This window comes from Carcharhinus amblyrhynchos, chromosome 31 (genome assembly GCF_965287045.1).
Source record: "Carcharhinus amblyrhynchos chromosome 31, sCarAmb.v2.hapA, whole genome shotgun sequence".
NCBI lineage: Eukaryota > Metazoa > Chordata > Chondrichthyes > Carcharhiniformes > Carcharhinidae > Carcharhinus > Carcharhinus amblyrhynchos.
In genome coordinates, this window is record NC_137354.1 from 1,871,658 (window position 1) to 1,891,639 (window position 19,982).

Genomic DNA, 19,982 nt, shown 5'->3' on the forward strand with positions numbered 1-19,982 from the left:
TATAAACATGAAATTAGAACAGTGCAGATCCTTCAACAGAGATCATCCTAACAGGTATTCACTTAAGTGGAGTTGACAGGGTTTTAATAATATAAACATGAAACTGAGTGTATAATATGCCACATGTTACAACAGGGTAACACATTGAGGAATTGACAGAATAAACTGCAAGGTTTTACTTGAAGTAGTTCAAACTCATTGGAACTTCTGAAAAGCAGTGAACATTTCTGCTTGCCCTAATCTTTACAGCATGTACAAACTTGACGGTTACTTACAATTGTCAACCATTTCCATTTTTTGGTTTGACAGTGATGACAAGACAATTCTGGCAATCTAATGTGATTCAACGAGCAGTGATACTGAGGTTTGTTTAACTGAACCATGCAGGGGAGCATCCTAATAATGTGCACATCACAAACTGACAGCCTATTTCTCAATTCATCATCCAGGCATTTCTGCTGCAACACTGGGCCGTGGCCACGCGATCTCTGTTCCTCGGGTGTCCATGTGAACTTTTTAATTCCAGTTTTAATGCCAATTTAATGACTCAGCTGGTTGAATAATTTATGCAGCTAGTTCTCTTTTTTATTCATTCATGAGATGGAAGAATTGCTGGCAAGGTCAGCATTTGTTGCTGTTCTTAATTGCTCCTGACAAGGTTCTGAAGATACCATTGCTGATAAACACTGAAAATTAAGCAGGATTCGCTAAAGCTTTCTTATTCTTGGAGCATTCTGATTCCACACTGATTAAAAAACTGTAAATGTCCAACTTTTTTTGTAATTAAAATGTAACAAGAGACTTCCTGTGCACTTATGGTCAGATAATCATCCTGCCCTTCTGTTACGAGTGAAACGGCGGAATCGCAGTTCATGCACAAGTCTAATACAGGCATTCTCAATTAATGTTCACAATCACCTTTAATCAAAGAGACAAGGGTGAGATTGGTTGTATAACAAAGGTAGCAGTTCATCAACTGTTTTACAAGCTGAAAATTAGGTGGCTCTTTAACATTAAGGGAATGTTTCTCCTCGCTTCATAAGGACTGCATCGTCCCCATTAGAGCAAGTTGAAATGTACGATACAGCCTCTGTTTCCCTGTGCCTGGCAGGATCTTGTCCCAAATGAATGAGCTAATCACAAACACCAATCAATTTTGAGAGGCGTGCACATTGCCTGAAAGCTAGAGTAATTCTTAAAGAACTCCACATCAGTGTGTCAAATCTTTCATTTCACTAGCTATGTCACACTAAGCGAGATGTCATGCTAATTGCTGTTTCTGACAGTGCTGTGAGAGTCTGACTATAGAGTGTTGCACTCACTCTGTCGCCGATGCTGCTGCACAGGAGCTGCGGTGCCGTGGAACGTGCCCTGCAAGGGAGAGGAGGATGGAGCAGAGGGCTCAGTCTGTTCAGGAGAAAGGGGGGAGAAGGGAAAAAGGTAAAAACAAAAAAAAAGAAACAAACACACATTATGTCAGAAACAGCTGAAGTAATCCGGATAGAATCAAGACACACAGTGAGAAAGGATCTGGGATTCCAAGAATGAGCCAAGCTCTTTGTAAACTTTGAATTTCTAGATGGTCAGTTTTGATTGCTTACACACAAATATGCTGTGGAAAAAAAATCTGTGAGAACATTGTTTTAAAGTTTGTGGATATCAACTTATTCAAAGCAGCACATAAAGGAGAAATGCTACAAATCTCCTCTTGCCCACACAAATACAGTACTAAACAACCTGCCAGAAAACCCGTTTGTGAGCACAATATCCAAAAAGAACTTAGAGGTTTTTGAAATGATACAACAGGAAACGCAGTTTGTAGTTAATGATCTCAAAGTAATTTCAGTTCAAGAAAGCCAATGCAGCCTATTAAATCCCAGTCTCTCAAAGTCCCGATCTTACTGCTTTCTCATTTCAGCACCTACCTCTTTGTTAAGTGAGCCATTGTCACCTCTGACAAAGGGTCATCCAGACTCAAAACATTGGCTCTGTCCTCTCTTCACAGACACTATTAGACCTGCTGAGTTTCTCCAGCATTTTCCATTTTTGTTTCAGATTCCAACATCTGCATTATTTCACCTTTATCTTGACTTCAAATCACTAGTCTCCTTACTTGCTGTTGTTTACCCGCCATGTACAGGAATATTTCCCAACTTTTGTCCTGAATTTTCCATGGAAGATAAACTCTGGATTCCATTACAATAGTGTAGAGATGCTGGTGTTGGACTGGGGTAGACACAGTGAGAAATCTCACAGCACCAGGTTAAAGTCCAACCAGTTTATTTGATAGTAAACCCACAAACTTTCAGAAATGCCGTTCCTTCGTCAGGTGTGAATAGCAGGTTAGCTGTAAAGACTTGCATTCTAATCAGTATTCTGTAAACTGTGTGAGACTTTATACGCCCTTCTCTGATCAGAATCTTCTACACACCTGATGAAGGAACAGCGTTTCTGAAAGCTTGTGGGATTACTATCAGGTAAACTGGTTGGACTTTAACTGGTGTTGTGAGACTTCTTACTGTACTTCCATTACAATGGCAGTTTGAATCTAAGAATGTCCTTTATAGCTTATATGATTTGGAGACCTGTGTTTTTAAAAAATATTTTCTTTAGCCTCTGTTTCAAGTCATTTTCTTGGTCTGACAGTCCAAACAAGCAACAATGCCTTTGTGTTGCTCCATAAACACCCACTTTGATAAAGTACTTATTAAAATTAATCATCTATTGAATCTTCTCTCCTTCCCTTGAATATACTGTGTCTCACCTAAAATAGGGAATTCTGCAAGGAATTGTAGCATAAATTTAAACCCTCCAGCCTCAAAGCATTGCCTTTTCCAGCATTTGATGCCACCTTTTTCCAATGCTTGATTACTATTTTCTCTTTTTTCAGTTTCGTACCCTGTAAGCTATTTCACAGGCAAGATGATGCCCTATCAGTCTGCTCCACAACCTCTTGACAACAGCCTTCTACTATCAGACACTAACAGCAACTTGGGTCAATTTACTTTGTGACAATACAACTGAACTATGAATCTGTGTGTGACACAAACAGTGAGATAAGTATGGCTCTCTACCACCTAGAAGAACAAGGGCTATCACCTGCAAGCTTCCCTCCAAGTTACACACCATCCTGACCTGGAAATATATTGCTGTGCCTTCACGTTGGCTGGGTCTTAATTCAGCAATTCTCTTTCAATGGCACGGTGGGTGTACCTACACACGCACTGCAGCAGCTCAAGACCTTCTCAAGGGCAATTAGGAATGGGCAATAAGTTCTGGCCTAGCCAGCGAACCCACGAAAGAAAAAAAAGTTGCTCTTTCCATATGCCAACAATACAAGATACTTGCTCAGTAAGATCTAAAATGCAGAAGAGGTTCTTTCGAACATTGTCACGACAGAATGTTACTATCGTATTGGAAGAAATATATGGCATCTTATTATTTAAGTTTCAAAATTGGTGAGAGATATTGGCATGTGAAGACTCTATGATATTAGATTGTCCACAATTTTTCAATGGATTAATGCCTTGGTTAAGATAATGGACAGCTGAACACAAGTCAAATGCATCAAACGTGTGTGCTCATACAGAACCATGCCTAAGTGGTAGAAAGTGACTATTGGAAACTTCAATTAAAAATCTAGGATACAGAAGCAGTTTTCCTCCCACATCATCTGGTGTCAGCAGCTGTGTTTAGTATTGGCTAAGTCTAGTTGATGCAGAACTCAAAGAGTGAAGTGTTGCTGTTCTGCTAATCCATGGTACACAATCCCATGCCCGTGACTGCATTCCGTGGAGACACTTTCTGACAAGTAGATTCTAAAGACAGCTGTCAGTTTATTGAAGGTGATCTCAAGGGCAGGCTTTACTGTGTCATACACTCAGAAAATAATGTTTGGGACAGATTCCAGGACCTGCACAACTATGAATATGCAACATGCTAAGTCACGGAGAATAATGCAATAGGGTCATTCTTTGAGAAAAAAAACAAGTAAATACTCTGATCACATATTGACTCGATTTTTGCAATCAGCAAGTAACAGAGCCTAGTCAGCCAAGTCTTCCCCTGGTAATCCAACACAGTGAATGCTTTTTCAACACCACTTCAGGTTAAAAGGACAAAGTGACCACTGCAGTCCAATATTACATTAGTTAAGAGTTGGAGAAAATGTTTATTTCAGAAGCTGAGTATCTGAGTTATCTCTGGGCTACTGGGGTGAGCAACTGATCAGAGTCCTAGATATTAGGTATTAAAGCTGGCTGTTTTCAATATCGCTGGGCAACTTTAAAACACTTAATTTGTTGTTGAAATGACTCTCTCTTCCTTTTCTCTGTTCATGCATCAAGCAGAACTGGAAGTCTGAGGTCACGTACCAATCAACTCAAGAACAGCTTTTTCTCTGCTGCCATCAGACTTTTGAACGGCTTACCTCGCATTAAGTTGATCTTTCTCTGCATCTTAGCTATGACTGTAACACTACATTCTGCACTCCCTCCTTTCCTTCTCTATGAACAGTATGCTTTGTCTATATAGCACGCAAGAAACAATATATTTCACTACATGCTAATACGTGTGACAATAATAAGTGAAATCAAATTCATTCTCAAATTCATACAAATATAGAAAACAGGAGCAGGGTTAGGACATTTGACCAATCAAGCCTGTTTCACCATTCAATATCAAGATTTCTGTCATACTCTGCTCATACCCCTTGACACATTTAGAGTCTAAAAATCTATCCATTTCTTTCGCAATTACATTCAATGACTCGGCCTCCATAGCTTTCTGTGATAGAGAATTCCACAAGCTCACCACCCCCTGAATGAAGAAACTTCTCCTCATCTCAGTACCAAGTGGTCTATCCCATATCCTGAGACTGTGACCCCTTGTTCTTGACCCCCACCTCCCTCAGCCAGAGGAAACAGTATCCCTGCATCCAGCCTGTCCAGGCCGGTCAGAATTTTATACCTTTCAATGAGACCCCTTCTCATAGAGTCAGAGAGGTTTACAGCATGGAAATAGGCCCTTTGGCCCAACTTGTCCATGCTGCCATTTTCATTTTTAAAACCCCTAAAAACAAATTCTTCTAAATTCCAATGAATAAAACCCAGTTGGCCCAATCTCTCCTCCTATAAAAATATCCTGGGAATCAGTCTGGTGAAACTTCCGGTGCCACTTCATCTATGGCAAGTATATCCTTTCTTAGATAAAGAAGGTGAGAGAGACCAAAACTACACACAATATCCAGGACTGGTCTCACCAAGGCCCTTTCTTCAGTTAGCTAAGAATAACTGCTGTTGGCATGGCTACCAGCTAGTATTGTTTCACAGGGAGGTCACCAAGAGCTGGGACAAGTGGACATGTGAACCGATATTACTGTCTTTTAATGTCATATCTTGTTAACCCAACCTGTTGTGCTACCTTGCTGCGAATGCATATTTCACTGTAAAGTCCTTCCTAAAATATAAAAAAACTATTTCTATGTTTGAGTTTGTACCCGAAACAGCATTTTAATTGGAATCCAAAATCTCGAGATTCTCAGTCTATGGACACCTGATAGATGCTGACAGGCTCGCTGAGTTTTTCAAGCATCCTCCCTGTTCTTGCCTCAGATTCCAGTATTTTGTTTATTTTCCTGGGATAAAGGGGTAGTTTAATTAGGAAAGTTAGAGTAAGTTGGCTTCAGAATGAGATGTGATCTTATTGAAACATTGGATTCTGAGGGAGATTGCCAGGGTTGATGCTGCAAGAATGTTTCCTCTCATGGGGGAATCTAGAACAATGGGGCAAAGTTTCTGAATAAGGGGTCTTCACTAGGCTATGTCCCTGATTTTTGAAAGTATGATGTATTTACATATTTGTATTGATTGTTCTTATATTTGTATGATATAAATATCAAAACAAACCGCTTAAAAATGTATTGTTACATTCCAAGGTAATGGTGAGAAACAGACAAATCACCCTCACAGGAGTGTGAAGAGAGAGGCATGTGCAAATGATACAAAAATTGGGGATTAGTGGATAGTGAGGAGGATTGTCAGAGGATACAGCAGATATAAACTGGCTGCAGACCTGGGCTGAAAGATCGCAAGTGGAATTTAACTCGGACAAACGTAAGGTGATGCGATTTGGAAGCTCTATTGCAGGAGGAAAGTATATAATAAATGGTAGAGACCTTTGAAATATTAGCATACAGAGATCTAGGTGTGCAGATCCACATTTCACTGAAGGTGGCAACTCAGGTGGACAAGTTGGTCAAGAAGGCGTACAGCATGCTGGCCTTCACTGGTCGTGGTGTTGAGTATAGGAATTGGAAAATCATGTTGCAGCTGTATAAGACTTTGGTTAGACCATATTTAAAATACTGTGTACAATTCTGGTCACACTACCAGAAGGATGTTGATGCATTGCAAAGGATACAGAAGGGATTTACCAGGATATTGCCTGGTTTGGACTATAATGGACTATGAAGAAAGGTTGAACAAGCTTGGATTGTTTTCATTGGAGCTTCGAAGGATGAGGGGGGGATCTGATAGAAGATTATGACAGGCTTGGATAGAGTGGGCAGCACGGTGGCAGAGTGGTTAGCACTGCTGCATCACAGTGTCTGGGATCCAGGTTTAATTCCCGGCTTGGGTCACTGTCTGTGTGGAGTTTACACATTCTCCCCATGTCTGTGTGGGTTTCCTCCGGGTGCTCGGGTTTCCTCCCACATTCTGAAAGACAAGTACATTGACCTGAACAGGTGCTGGAATGTGGCAACTAGGGGAATTTCACAGAGTCTTTTTTCCAGGGTTGAAGGGTCAATTACTCAGGGGCATAGGTTGAAAGTGAAAGGAGAAAGTTTAAAAAAGATGTAATGGGGCAAGCTTTTCACACAGAGGGTGGTGAAAGCCTGGAACACGCTGCTGGAGGAGGTGGTGGAAGCAGGTTCGATAACGACATTCAAGTGATGTCTGGATAGATACATCAAATAGGCAGGGAATAGAGGAACATGGACCATATAGAGGCAAGACAATATTAGATTATAGAGGCATCAGTGTCAGCACAGACCTGATGGGCAAAAGGGCCTGTTCCTGTGCTGCACTGTTCTTTGTTCCTATAATCCAGACACTAACCAAAAGTCGGAAGAGACATTAAAAATGCGAAGTAGTGGATATTGAAAAACAATGGCTGCCACAGACAGACAGACCCAAACGGTCTTAGAAAATACACAATGGGTGAAATATTTTGAGGGAAGGTTGCCCAGCCACTAGAGAGAGATTGTAACTAACATGGGTGGTATCAAGAAAGTCCTTAGCAGAGGAATGTCTGCTCTGTCCATCTCTTCCCTTTTGGAATAAGGTGTGTCAGCCTGTTTGAAAAGCCAACTCCACCAGAAGCCTGTGAACCAAAATCCCTTAACAATTACAACATCCTCTACGCCCGATTGCATCCAAGAAACCCAAGTCAGCCACAAGGGTTCAAATCTACACCTCAAATACAACCGAAGAATACTTAACCAAACATCCCTTAGGCATCCTTTATTGGACTCGTGTGTGTGTGTGAGTGTCTGTGCGTGTGTGTGTGTGTGCGTGAGTGTAGAGTGTGAGTATGTATATGTGTCAATATATCTGTGTGCATATGTGTAACTGTTCAGTGTGTGTGCCTGTGTGTATCTATTTGCATGCACGTATATACATGTGTGTGGGCCTGAACTACTGCATGAGGGCCGAATGTTAGACATGGTATTTTTATTATTTTTCTCAGGTTTAATGGTTAATAAATTTGTTCTTTCTTTGATCCAAGAAATCCTTGTTTGACTGGCTCCTTATTGTCCAAAGCTGAATGCATTCATGGTTGAATACATTCCGAGTCGGAAAAGGCATATCCTTGTGAAAAAGAAGCCTAAACCTTTGTCGTGGTCAACCGAGGAGACTGACTTGAGGGGAACCAGTTCACCCCTTCTCACCTCATCGTAACAGGTCACCCATTAGACACAGGTGCGGAGAAATTTCTTCATGCAGAGGATGATGAATCTTTGGAATTCACTTTGGGATCTAGATAGGCTGAGTGAGTGGGCGAGGACCAGGCAGATGGAGTACATCATTAGCAAGTGTGAGGTTATCCACTTTGGCAGGAATAATTGTAGGAGGGATTACTATTTAAAGGGCGAAAAGCTGCAGCATGCTATGGTGCAGAGGGACCTGGGGGTCCTTGTGCATGAGTCGCAAAAACCCAGCCTGCAGGTGCAGCAGGTGGTCAGGAAGGTGAATGGGATGCTGGCCTTTATAGCGAGGGGGATAGAATATAAAAGCAGGGAGGTCTTGCTGCAACTGTACAGGGTACTGGTGAGGCCGCAGCTGGAGTACTGTGTGCAGTTTTGGTTGCCGCACTTGCGCAAGGATATTTTGGCCTTGGAGGGAATGCAGAGGAGGTTCACTAGGCTGATACCGGAGATGAGGGGGTTAGACTATGAAGAGAGACTGTATAGACTGGGTCTGTACTCATTGGAGTTTAGAAGGATGAGGGGGGATCTTATAGAGACGTATAAGATAATGAAGGGGATGGATAGGGTAGAGGTAGAGAGATTCTTCCCGCTCAGAAAGGACAGCAGGACTGGAGGGCACAGCCTCAAGATAAGGGGGGGAACAGTTTAGAACGGAGTTGAGGAGGAACTTCTTCACTCAAAGGGTGGTGAATCTCTGGAATTCTCTGCCTGTTGAAGTGGTGGAAGCTACCTCGCTAAACACATTTAAGTCACGGGTAGATAGGTTTTTGGTAGGCAAGGGAATTAAGGCTTATGGGGAGAAAGTGAGAAAGTGGAACTGATCCACTTCAGATCAGCCATGATCTTATTGAATGGCGGGGCAGGCTCGAAAGGCTAGATGGCCTACTCCTGCTCCTATTTCTTATGTTATGTTCACTACTTCAGAGAGGAGTGGAGGCTGGGTCACTGAATATATTCAAGGCTGAATGACAGGATTCTGAAAAACAGTGAGTGAAGGGTTCTGGGGAAACAGGCAGGAACGTGGAATTAAGGCCACAATCAGCATAGCCATAATAGGCTCAATGGGCTGAATGGCCCAATCCTGCTCCCATTTCCGATATTCTCAGGTTCTTATTTAAGTGAAAGATGTTTTTCCTATTGCTGGAAAGATCAGACATGGAAGAATCTCTGTTGATAAGTAATTTACCTGGAAGTTCTAAAAGAAACATAATCCAGCACAGTGCTGCTCACCACTATAAACTCAAGGGGACTGGCAAAATGAATTTCTCTCATCAGAGGTACATCTCATTGGAACCTGGATTCTGCTCTTGACTACACTGACTATAATAGAGTTCCAGGCATGAGAACATCTCTCATAATCAAGGCTCGAGAATAAGAGTAAACAATTGAGACAGAAATCAACAGTTACACAATTCTGAGCATTCAGATTTCATGTATGTGGTCTTCTGAATCCCTCAGTTGCATTAATGTCAAGTTAATCTTTCTATTCTTCTACAAACTCAGATAAGTAGCAATGAGAAAGCTCATTTGGCCTTTCAAATTAATCTGCCACAGAATGCACTGCCTTCAAGCAACATTTACCTATCCCAGAATTCCAAATATTAATAATTCTTTGCTTGAAGAAATCTATGACACCAATCCAGAGTTGGCCTTTCAATAATTCATACCTATGTCTGCGTGTCTGGCAGTTATTTAAGTTAAGATTGTGCTCCAGATGCTCCCAGGATCACATCCACTCCTGACTTTGCACCATTTCCTTATCCAAGGGCAGTGACAGTAAATAATCTTTTTTCAGGTTTTTGTTATTCTGACACAGCATGGGGAGTGTGCTGGAGCAGTGAAGTGAATGCCCTGCCCAATATTTCCACACTCCTCTCCAGATGGTGTTCCCCATCCAACATGCTGCCTGCCCACAAATAACTGGGGAAACATCATCTGCTTGGCACATCTGGATTTGCAAGGATAACGCAGCATCTGCAGGGCCAGTGCTATTTAGATGCAAGGCGGCACCTGCATTCTCTCTGAACATTCTTTGATTAGACATCTGACTCCTTTGATCCAGGTGCTTTTGGTCGGCTCAGGATGTCTGAATATTTGCTAAAACATGCTGAACAGATAGAGGGGGCAGACACTTACGCCCACACTGGCTGGAAAAGAAAGTTGCTGCAGTCTCATCTTGCCACAGGAGGCCCAGCTTTGCTGGGGCGGTTCGCTGCCTTACATCAGTAATAAGGTAAGCAAATGAGAGAAGTCTGAAAATATCACAGGGGCCAGCTGCAGTTTGTTCCAGCTTGTGTGCAACTGAATTCTATTTAATGTAATTTTTTCATTTTCTTTCTGTGAACTTGTCCCTTGGGGAAAAACTGCTTAGAACATAATATTTAATTTAAAAATCTATACTTCTGGCTGCCTTTCAAAAAGTTTGAAACGACTTTTAAATTTGACTTTAAGACATTTCATTTTTAAAAAAATCTCCTTTTATTGTTCCAAAATAAGAAATACTGTTTTTCATTTATAATCTGCTGACATCTCTCAGATATGTCAAACCACTTCAAACGTGAATGAACTGTGTTCAAGCAGACTGATTACTGTTAGGTAGGGAAACACAGCGGCTATTTTGTTCAGAATCAAGTGCAGTGAGCAGTTTGTTTTTTTTTAAGTCAAGAATGTTAATGAGGACATTAGGAGAATTCCCCGCTCTTCTTTGAAGGGTGCCCTGGGATTGTCAATAGTAACTGGAATCGGCAGACAGGACCTTGCTAACATCTCTCCTCAAATAACGCAGCACTCCCTTAGTATTGCACTGGAGCATCAACTACATTACATTCCTGCCTTTGGCTAGGGCTTGCTCCTATAAGCTTGAAGCCAACTTGTCTGCAAAATAGGGAGGAGAAATTTGACGCACTGATGAACAACCGACACAGATGCACATCAGGTTGGTTATGCTGCGAGAACTTAAAATCAAGAACTCAAAGGGACAATCCTACTTGATTTCACCTATCACATTTTTGTCATCCTCTTGCCTACTAAGCTAAGCTTTCCCCTAATGTTCAACACTCATACTAACCTGCACTCTCCTCGAGATTCATGTCTTTTATGACCTCAGCTTGTCCACTCTCAGTCAAGGCTAAGGTAGGGCCATATTAATTGCCAGTAACTAAAGTGAACTGACTAAGAGTAGAGAATGGGGACAAAAATTTTAGTACCAAGGGAGTGAGTGCAAAGCCTTTCTAATCATTAGGTAGGATGCAGGAAATATTACTTTTCATTGTCTTTTAAAACAAATTTAGAAATGCTCATATGCAAGATGGGAATCTCATTATATCGGAAAGATCACTGCTTGATAGAATTCTCTCAGCACAGGAGAAGTCACTTGGTCCATCGAGTCTACGCTGGCTCACCGACAGAGCATCTTACTCAGGCCCACCTCCTGTCGCCTTCCCTTAACCCCAAGCGCTTATCCCACTAATCCCCCTAATCTACACATCTCCGACACTAGGCAACAATTCAGCATGACCAATCCACCTAACCTGCACATCTTTGGACTGTGGGAAGAAACCAAAGGAAACTCACACAACATGAGGAGAATGTGCAACTCCACACAGTCAGTCATCCAAGGTTGGAATTGAACCCGGGTCTCTGGCACTGTGAGACAGCAGTGCTAACCACTGTGTCACTCTATCACCCAACTTTTATGGTTAACTGGGCAGAATTAGATGATGCAATCTCCAAAACCAGTACTTCTCAGAACCTGAACTGAATTGATTTACTGTTGTCACATGTACTGGGTCAGAGTGAAAAGTATTGGTTCTTGTGAGCTATATAGACAAAGCATACCATTCATAGAGTAAGTAGGGGAGAAGAAAAGGAGAGGGTGCAGAATACTGTGTTGCAGTTAACTTTTCAATGTACAGAGAGCTTAGCTTAATGTGTAATAGGACTATTCAAAAGTCTGATGGTAGCAGAGGAGAAGCTGTTCTTGAGTTGGTTGGTTTGTGTTTTCAGACTTTTGTATCTGGAAGAGAGTATGCTTGGGATGCGAAGGGTCCTTGATTATGCTGGCTGTTTTTCCAAGGCAGCAAATCTGTGGGATACACACCTGCAAATACTGACCCACTCCTGGGGCATCTCCTGTAAAAACTGGTAGGCTTACAGGAATGCCTGCCACCTCAGGCAGACGCAGATTGTTAGTAAGAGTTTCCCATGAGACCATAAAACACAGAACAGAATTAGGCCACTCAGCCCGAGTCTGCTCCGCCATCAATCATGACTAATTTTTTCCTCATCCCCATTCTCCTGCCCTTTCCCCATAACCTCTGGCTTAAAGACACTCAATGACCCGGCCTCCACAGCCTTCTGCGGCAAAGAATTCCACAGGTTCACCACTCTCTGGCTGAAGAAATTCCTCTTCATCTCTGTTTTAAAGGATTTCCCTTTAGTCTGAGATTGTGCCCTTGGGTTCTAATTTTTCCTACCGGTGGAAACATCCTCTCCATGTCCACTCTATCCAGGCCTCACAGTATCCTGTAAGTTTCAATAAAATTCCGCCCCCCTCATCCTTCTAAACTCAACGAGTACAGACTCAGAGTCCTCGACCGTTCCCCAGACAACAAGCTCTTCATTCCAGGGATCATTATTCTGAATCTCCTCTGGACTCTTTCTGGACTCCCTGATTCTGAAACCTCACCACATACACAAACAGTGCTCTTATTGCAGGTAACAATTAATATATAACAGAAATAATGTTAAATTAAACACAAAACTATGCAAGGAAGTTAGAAAAAAATCATTGACAACAAACTTGAAATCTATACCAAAAACATCAGCAAAGATTTTGGAAACCAACATATTGAACACAAAAAATGTGGCTACTGGGAGGATATTTCCCGTCTGGGGGAATCTAGAACTAGAGAATTAGGAGAAGGAATTTCTTCCCTGTGAAAGTTGTTCACCTTTGGGATTCTCTTCCCCAGAAGGAGGCTGAGTCATTGAATATATTCAAGATCGGAGATGCTAGCATTGGACTGGGGTGGGCACAGTAAGAAGTCTCACAACACCAGGTTAAAGTCCAACAGGTTTATCTGGAATCATGAGCTTTCAGAGCAGTGCACCTTCATCAGGTGAGTGCCAAGGACTCCGAAAGCTCGTGATTCCAAACATATTCAAGGCCGAGATAGATTTTACGTGAGGGGAGCAGGCAAGAAAATGGAGTCAAGATCACAATCAGATCTGCCACGATCATACTGAATGGCAGAGTGGCATAAGGAGACCAGTGGTCTACACCTGTTCCTATTTCTTATCTAATGTTCTAGAGAAAAGAGTCTCAGCCTGCTCAATATTTCTCAATAGCTGCAATCTCACTTCTAGCACCATTCCTGTATATTTTTGCTTTCGTTTTCTCCAGTGTTTCTATATTGCTTTTATAGAATGGAGAATGTGCAAATGCTCTTGGTGCAGTCTGACCAAAGTCCTATACAAGCTCAACATTGTTCTCAATTCTAAACTCCTAGAAACAAATCCCAGTGCTTTGTTAGAATTTTTAATTGTTTTGCTGTCCGTAATGATTTAATCATCTGTGTTAATATTAGTATTACACAGTTTGATAGATTTTGATTGGGTTATTTTTTCTGAAGACCAGATCATAAATTGAGTAACAGTGCTCCCAACATGGATCCTTGTGGAACACTACTTCCTAACTTCTCTCAGTCTAAATAACTACTCTTACTCTTATACTCTGCTTTCTTTTTTGAAAGATTTGCTATCCATTCAACTATTTGTCCCAAATCCGTGTGCCAAAACCCTTATCATGAGCCTCCTACGTGATACCCTAATCAAAGGGCTTTTGAAAATCTAAAAACATGACATCTACTATGTTACCCTTTTCAAACTCTGTTTGTTAGCTATTCAAAGAATTCTCAGTTTAGTTAAGCATGCCTTTAGTCTTCTGAAATAAATCACACTGTCTATTTTCTCTTCCGGATGCTCTCTCATCACTTATCAGGTTGACTGCAGTGACTTATCACCACCTCGAGGGCAATTAGGGATGGGCAATGAAAGCTGGCTGAGGCAGCGGTGCTCACATCCTGTCAAAGAAGTCTTAAGAAAAGCTTATTTTAGTATAGATCCGAGTATTTCTCCTAACAGAAACAGTAAGCAGAGTCTATATTTCCTTTAGCTATTATTCCTCTGCTACTAACTCCTCTTGCTTGGAAGTTCTGTATGAACTAATGTCTCTGCCATCTCCCCTCTTGTTTCCATTAATATGCTTGGGTGCATATCATCCAGACCTGGGATTTTATCTTTTTTAATTTTGCTAGTTTTTCAATTATTTTCTCACTTTTTTTTGATCTCAAATGCATTAATCTTTTTAAACTCCTCTAGCTTGTTTCATCAATTTCTTCATAAAGACTGAGGTGAAATAGTTACACAAACATCTGTTGTTTTCCTGTCATCATCCTTTTACATCTGTGTAACATGAGCATTGCTGAAAAAGGGGCATGCTGTTGAAGCTTTTCATCTTGTATTCAACAGGACAGATACCAACATGCTGAATTTCAAAGGGAACAACAATTTATATTAAATGAGAAAAGGGTGCTGAGTGGTTGGAAAGTCGAATGTAATAAGTTGATGCGCTGCCAAGGGAAATGGAGCAGGGAACTATTGGCCACATTTTTGTTTAACTCAAAAGATGTGCAATGCCTGGATGTGTTCCTTTTGCCTGCACAGGGCAGGGGTCGCTTGTGTATGGATAGATACATGTTGCTTTGTGCAAGCAGAAATGAGCATGTCATGTTTTGTGTCAACATGTCTCTTTTTTCAGCAACAGTGATCTTCTGTGTGGCCATGTGACAATTTGTTTTTAGGAGACATTTTTATAGTTCTTCATAATTTGATTTCTCTTTACTTTCCTGCGTTTAAAGAAAACTTCTCTCCTAGGTTTTCTAAATTCCAGTTTGTGGCTCTCTCCTTTAGTATCTATGTCTTTTTCTTTTATGCTTTCCTTCTGTCAATTTTTTCTTTACATCTTTATGCATTCAAGGTGAACCATAATTAGCTTGTGTTTTAGCTTTTTATTGCGATACATTTCTCCTGATCCCAATTGATTGCCTTTTTAAAGATTTCCCAATGCTTTTCAGCCTTGTTTGTCCAGATATTCTCCTAGTCTATCATCTTTAATAAAGGCAGCTCTGATGAAGGGTTATCCTGACTTGAAACGTTAGCTCTATTCAGACCTATCTTTAATACCAACATCATTTCCTCAGAATTTGATCTTTTCCAATCTATGGCCTTACTCTTTATCTTATTTATGTTACACTCAACCCATATCTTAAACCATACTATGTTGTGATCACTACTACTAAGATGCACTGACGCTCTTACCTACCCCCTCCCATCTGTCCTGTTGATTACCCATTACAACAATAATTATTTTTGATTTGATTTCTTACATGTTAAGAAAGGAGCCCCGAGTCTGCTTTAAAACTTCTTTCCCTTTTTTCCTTTTCCTACTTCGTCTGCCAGTTCATTGATATCACCCTGATTATTATTTCATGGCTACAACCCCACTTGCAGATTTTCATCCTGTTCCCTCCCAGTAATTGGTGATCTACAAAATACTCCGATTAAGAAAATAGATCCCTTAGCTTTCAACTCAGTCCATCAGATTTTGTACCTATCCTTCTGCTAGCCCTCTCCTTTTTATTTCAAACCATTATGTTATCCCTAACTAGTACAAGTCCTTCAGCTCCCCATCTTTCTTCCTCTATTTTGATGAAAGCTGCTCTGAAAAAAAGTCAAATTATAGTATCGTTAACACTAAATTCACAAAGAAATCCTTTGCAACAAAACAAAATTAAACTGTACGGCACAAGGGGATTTTGTTTTATAAAGATCTAGGATAAGGCAAGTTGTTCCAGACCTGAGCTAGGAGTTAGATTCTGGGATGTATAACCCCTCTATGTCAGACTGATTTCCGTGCATTAACAGGTTGTGTATTTGCAACTGAGATTTTTAACTATACATGCCTGTGTAGATAATTCTGGATTATTGAGGTGATTAATTTGTCTGGGGCAACACTGTCCTATAATTTTATAAAACCTCCAGATATTGAATCCAAAGCCCAGAGTTAAGGTAATTTCAAAATGGGGAAAATATCTACAAATGACATCATCATTATGAGTGTTGAACATCCTCTGAGAGTCGGGATGTCAGTGTTTATCTTAAACTCTATAAGCAACTGGGACACCCACATCTGGACTTCACATCCACTTTCAGGGAGATATACTGCTTATATACAGAGTGCAAAGATGTGTTAGCAGAAAAATAGAACACATGAGGGGAATATCTTATGAGGAGCATTTAAGAATTCTTTGATGACAATCTTTAGAGGAGACTGATGTTTGATTTAGTTGAAATTTGTAAATTGACACATGGTCTTACTACCTCTAACCCGGAAAAGCTTTCCTCTCAATTACAGTGTTTTATGCGGTCATCAGTATAAAGCACAGAAATTTGGTTCACGTCTTGACATTTGCAATTTTGTTTTCATGTAGATACTTGGATTTCTTCACTTGATTTTGGTGTCAATGCTAAAAATACAGTGACTTTTAGAATACTTGTCAGAAACATAGTGCAATTTTTATGTATTGTCTGTTGTTGCTGTTCTTGTTTTTAATATCGTGCCTATGTATTTTGCACTATGTAACAATAAAGATAAGCAAATAAATGGTTAGGTATAACACACAAGTACAAAAGTTGCTGAATGTTGGTTAGATACTCAGAATATTATGTTTTATATCCAACAAAGCTCAGGATTACAGCAGAAGAGTGGGAGATTGCAAACAGTTAATGAAAGTCATTGGTCTGTAACAACAATATCAAAAAACAAGCACTGCTCTGAAAAAGCACAAAGCCAATACATCTGGCAGAGGCCGTGTTTCAGAAGCATATGGACACTGTGTGCATGGTTAAACAATGGAATGAACATACAACAGCATTAATACATGCACTGGTCCCAATCTCAGAACCTGCTCCAGCCAATCTGGTTCCCAAGCATTCATGGAGTTTACAACACAAAAGGATGCCATTCAGCCAATCTCACTATCGTTAGCACTCATGAACTGGATCTCATTTCCCTGCCCTGTTCTCAGAGAATCAGGCAACACTGAAGGAAGCCATTCAGCTCATTAAGTTCTTGTTGGCTCTTTGAAACATCTGTTCAATCAGTCCCATTTTCTGCCTTCTTTCCCTATTGCCCTTTCAAGTATTTATCCAATTTCTGTCTGGAAGTTACTACAGAATGTCCTTCCACTAATCTTTCAGGCAGTGAATTCCAGTTCATGAGCGTTAATATTAGTGAGATTGGCTGAATGACACCCCCCCCCACACTTTTGTGTTGTAAACTCCTCCCCCCCCCGACTTTTGTGTTGTAAACTCCATGAATGCTTGGGAACCAGATTGGCTGGAGCAGGTTGAGATTGGGACCAGTGCATGTATTAATGCTGTTGTATGTTCATTCCATTGTTTAACCATGCACACAGTGTCCATATGCTTCTGAAACATGGCCTCTGCCAGATGTATTGGCTTATAAGCTATTTTTGTGCTTTTTCACAGCAGTGCTTGTTTTTTGATATTGTTGTTACAGACCAATGACTTTCATTAACTGTTTGCACTCTCCCACTCTTCTTCTGTAATTTTGAGCTTTTTTGGATATAAAACATAATATTCTGAGTATCTAACCCACATTCGGCATCTTTTGTACTTGTGTGTTATACCTGATCATTTATTTACTCATCTTTATTATCAGATTGTAAACACCCTTTCAAATATTTATGGAGTATGGATGTTACAATTGGCATTGATTAAGAAGGGTAAAATAGAGTACGAAAGTAAGCTGGTGAGGAATATAAAAACTGACTGTAAAAGTTTCTATAAGTATGGAAAGAGAAAAAGATTGACAGAACTGAATTTAGACCCTCCTCATTCAGAAACAGGAGAATTCAAAACGAGGAATAAAGAAATGGCTGAGGAACTAAATTCATACTTTGCTTCTGTCTTCACAAAGGAAGACATAAATAATGTACCAGGAGGGCTGAGAGAAACAAACTTTAGTGAGGAGCTGAAGGAAATCAGTATTGGTAGAGAAATGGTTTGGGGAAGTAAATAGGATTGAAGGTGGGTAACTATCCAGGACCTGATAATCTTCATCCCAGAGTACTTAAGGAAGTAGCCCTGGAAATAGTAGATCCACTGATGCTCATTTTCCAAAATTGGACTCTGGAACGGCTCCTACGAATTGGAGGGTAGCTAATGTAAGCCTACTGTTCATAAAGGGAGGTAGAGAGAAAATAGGGAACTATAGGCTAGTGAGCCTAACATCAATAGTAGGGATGTTGCTAAAGTCCCCTATCAAGGATTTCATAGCTCAGCATTTGGAAAGCAGTGGTATAATCAGGCAAAGTCAACATGGATTTACAAAAAGAAAATTGCGCGTGGCAAAACCACTAGTATGTAACTAGTAGAGTTGACCAGGGAGAACTGGTGCATGTGATTTATTTAGATTTTCAGAAAGCTTTCAACAAGGTTTCACATTGCAGACTACTATGTAAAGTTAAAGCACATGGGATTGTGGATGGTGTCTTGAGATGGATAGAAAGCTGGCCAGCAGATAAGAAGCAAAGAGTGGCACAAATGATGAGCAGTCAGTGACTAGTGGAGTTCTGCAGGGATCTGTGCTAGGACCCCAAATGTTCACGTTACATATTAATGATTTGGATAGGGAACTAAATGTATTATCTCCAAATCTGCAGATGATACAAAGTTGCGTCGAACGGTGAGCCATGAGGAGGATGCAAAGATTCTTCAGCATCATTTGGACGGGTTGAATGGACAAGGCACATGCGTTGCAGATGCACTATAATGTGGATAAATGTGACGTTATCTACTTCAGTGGCAAAAAGAGGAAGGCAGATTATTATTTGAATGGATGTGAATCGAGAGAGGTGAATACTCAGCGAGACCTTGGTGTCCTTGTGCATCAGTCACTGAGACTAAGCATGCAGGTACAGCAGGCAGTAAAGAAGCAAATGGTATGTTGGCCTTCATAGCAAGAGGATTTGGAGTAGGGATATTTTGCTGCAATTGTATATGGCATTGGTGAGACCACATCTGGAATATTGTGTACAGTTTCAGAGCCTTTATCAGAGGAAGGATGTTCTTGCTCTAGAGGGAGAGCAGCGAAGGTTTACCAGGCTGATTCCTGGGATGCAGGTCTGTCAATGTGAGGAAAGACAAAGTCAGTTAGGATAATATTCACTGGAGTTTAGAATTGCGAGAAGGGATCTCATAGAAACTTGTAAAATTCTAGGCTGAATTCTGAATTGATAAAAGAATTTCCCAATGGAGGGTGAGTTCAAAACTAGGGGTCATAGTTTGAGGATAAGGAATAAACTTTTAGAACTGAGATGAGGAGAAATTTCTTCACCCAGAGGATAATGAATGTGTGGAATTCACTGCCACACAAAGCAGTTGAGGCTAAAATGTTGTGTGACTTCGAGAAGAAATTAGATATAGCTCTTGGGATGAAAGGGATCAAGGGATATGGGGGAGGGGGAAGGTGGAGAGATCAGGATATTGAACTTGATGACCAGCCATCATCAAAATGAATGGTGGAGCAAGCTCGAAGGACTGAATGGCCTACTTCTGCTTCTAGTTTCTATGCATGTTTCCACGTATGTATCAAATCCCTCAGGATTTGGAAGACAGAAAAATTGCCTTCACTGCCCTTCTGGAAATTGGTAATTTTAGGGGTTGGCAGGATGTAGTTCAGCAGGAGATGCTGCATCTGGTCAATACTCTCGAATGTTCCCATAGACTGATGGCCACATCGTCCAGCGTCATCGCATGAACTCCATCTACAGAAACACATCGCCAACAAGAAGCCTGAGAAAACGAAGAGTGGAAAGAAAGGAACAAGAAAGCTGCTGAAAAAGGA

The 19,982-nt window shown here is 40.8% G+C and overlaps 1 protein-coding gene across 3 annotated transcripts in view; it reads right to left on the reverse strand.

Moving 5' to 3' along the window:
* Positions 1–19,982, reverse strand: part of ccser2a (coiled-coil serine-rich protein 2a) — a 670,411-nt gene that overhangs the window by 60,781 nt on the left and 589,648 nt on the right. Inside the window, exon 11 of one of the 3 annotated variants that reach the window (XM_080215930.1) lies at positions 1,323–1,407. The exons of the other annotated variants lie outside the window; for them this stretch is intronic. Coding sequence (XP_080072056.1) covers positions 1,323–1,407 — 85 coding nt within the window. The remainder of the gene's footprint in view (positions 1–1,322; positions 1,408–19,982) is intronic. 3 annotated transcript variants of the gene reach the window in all.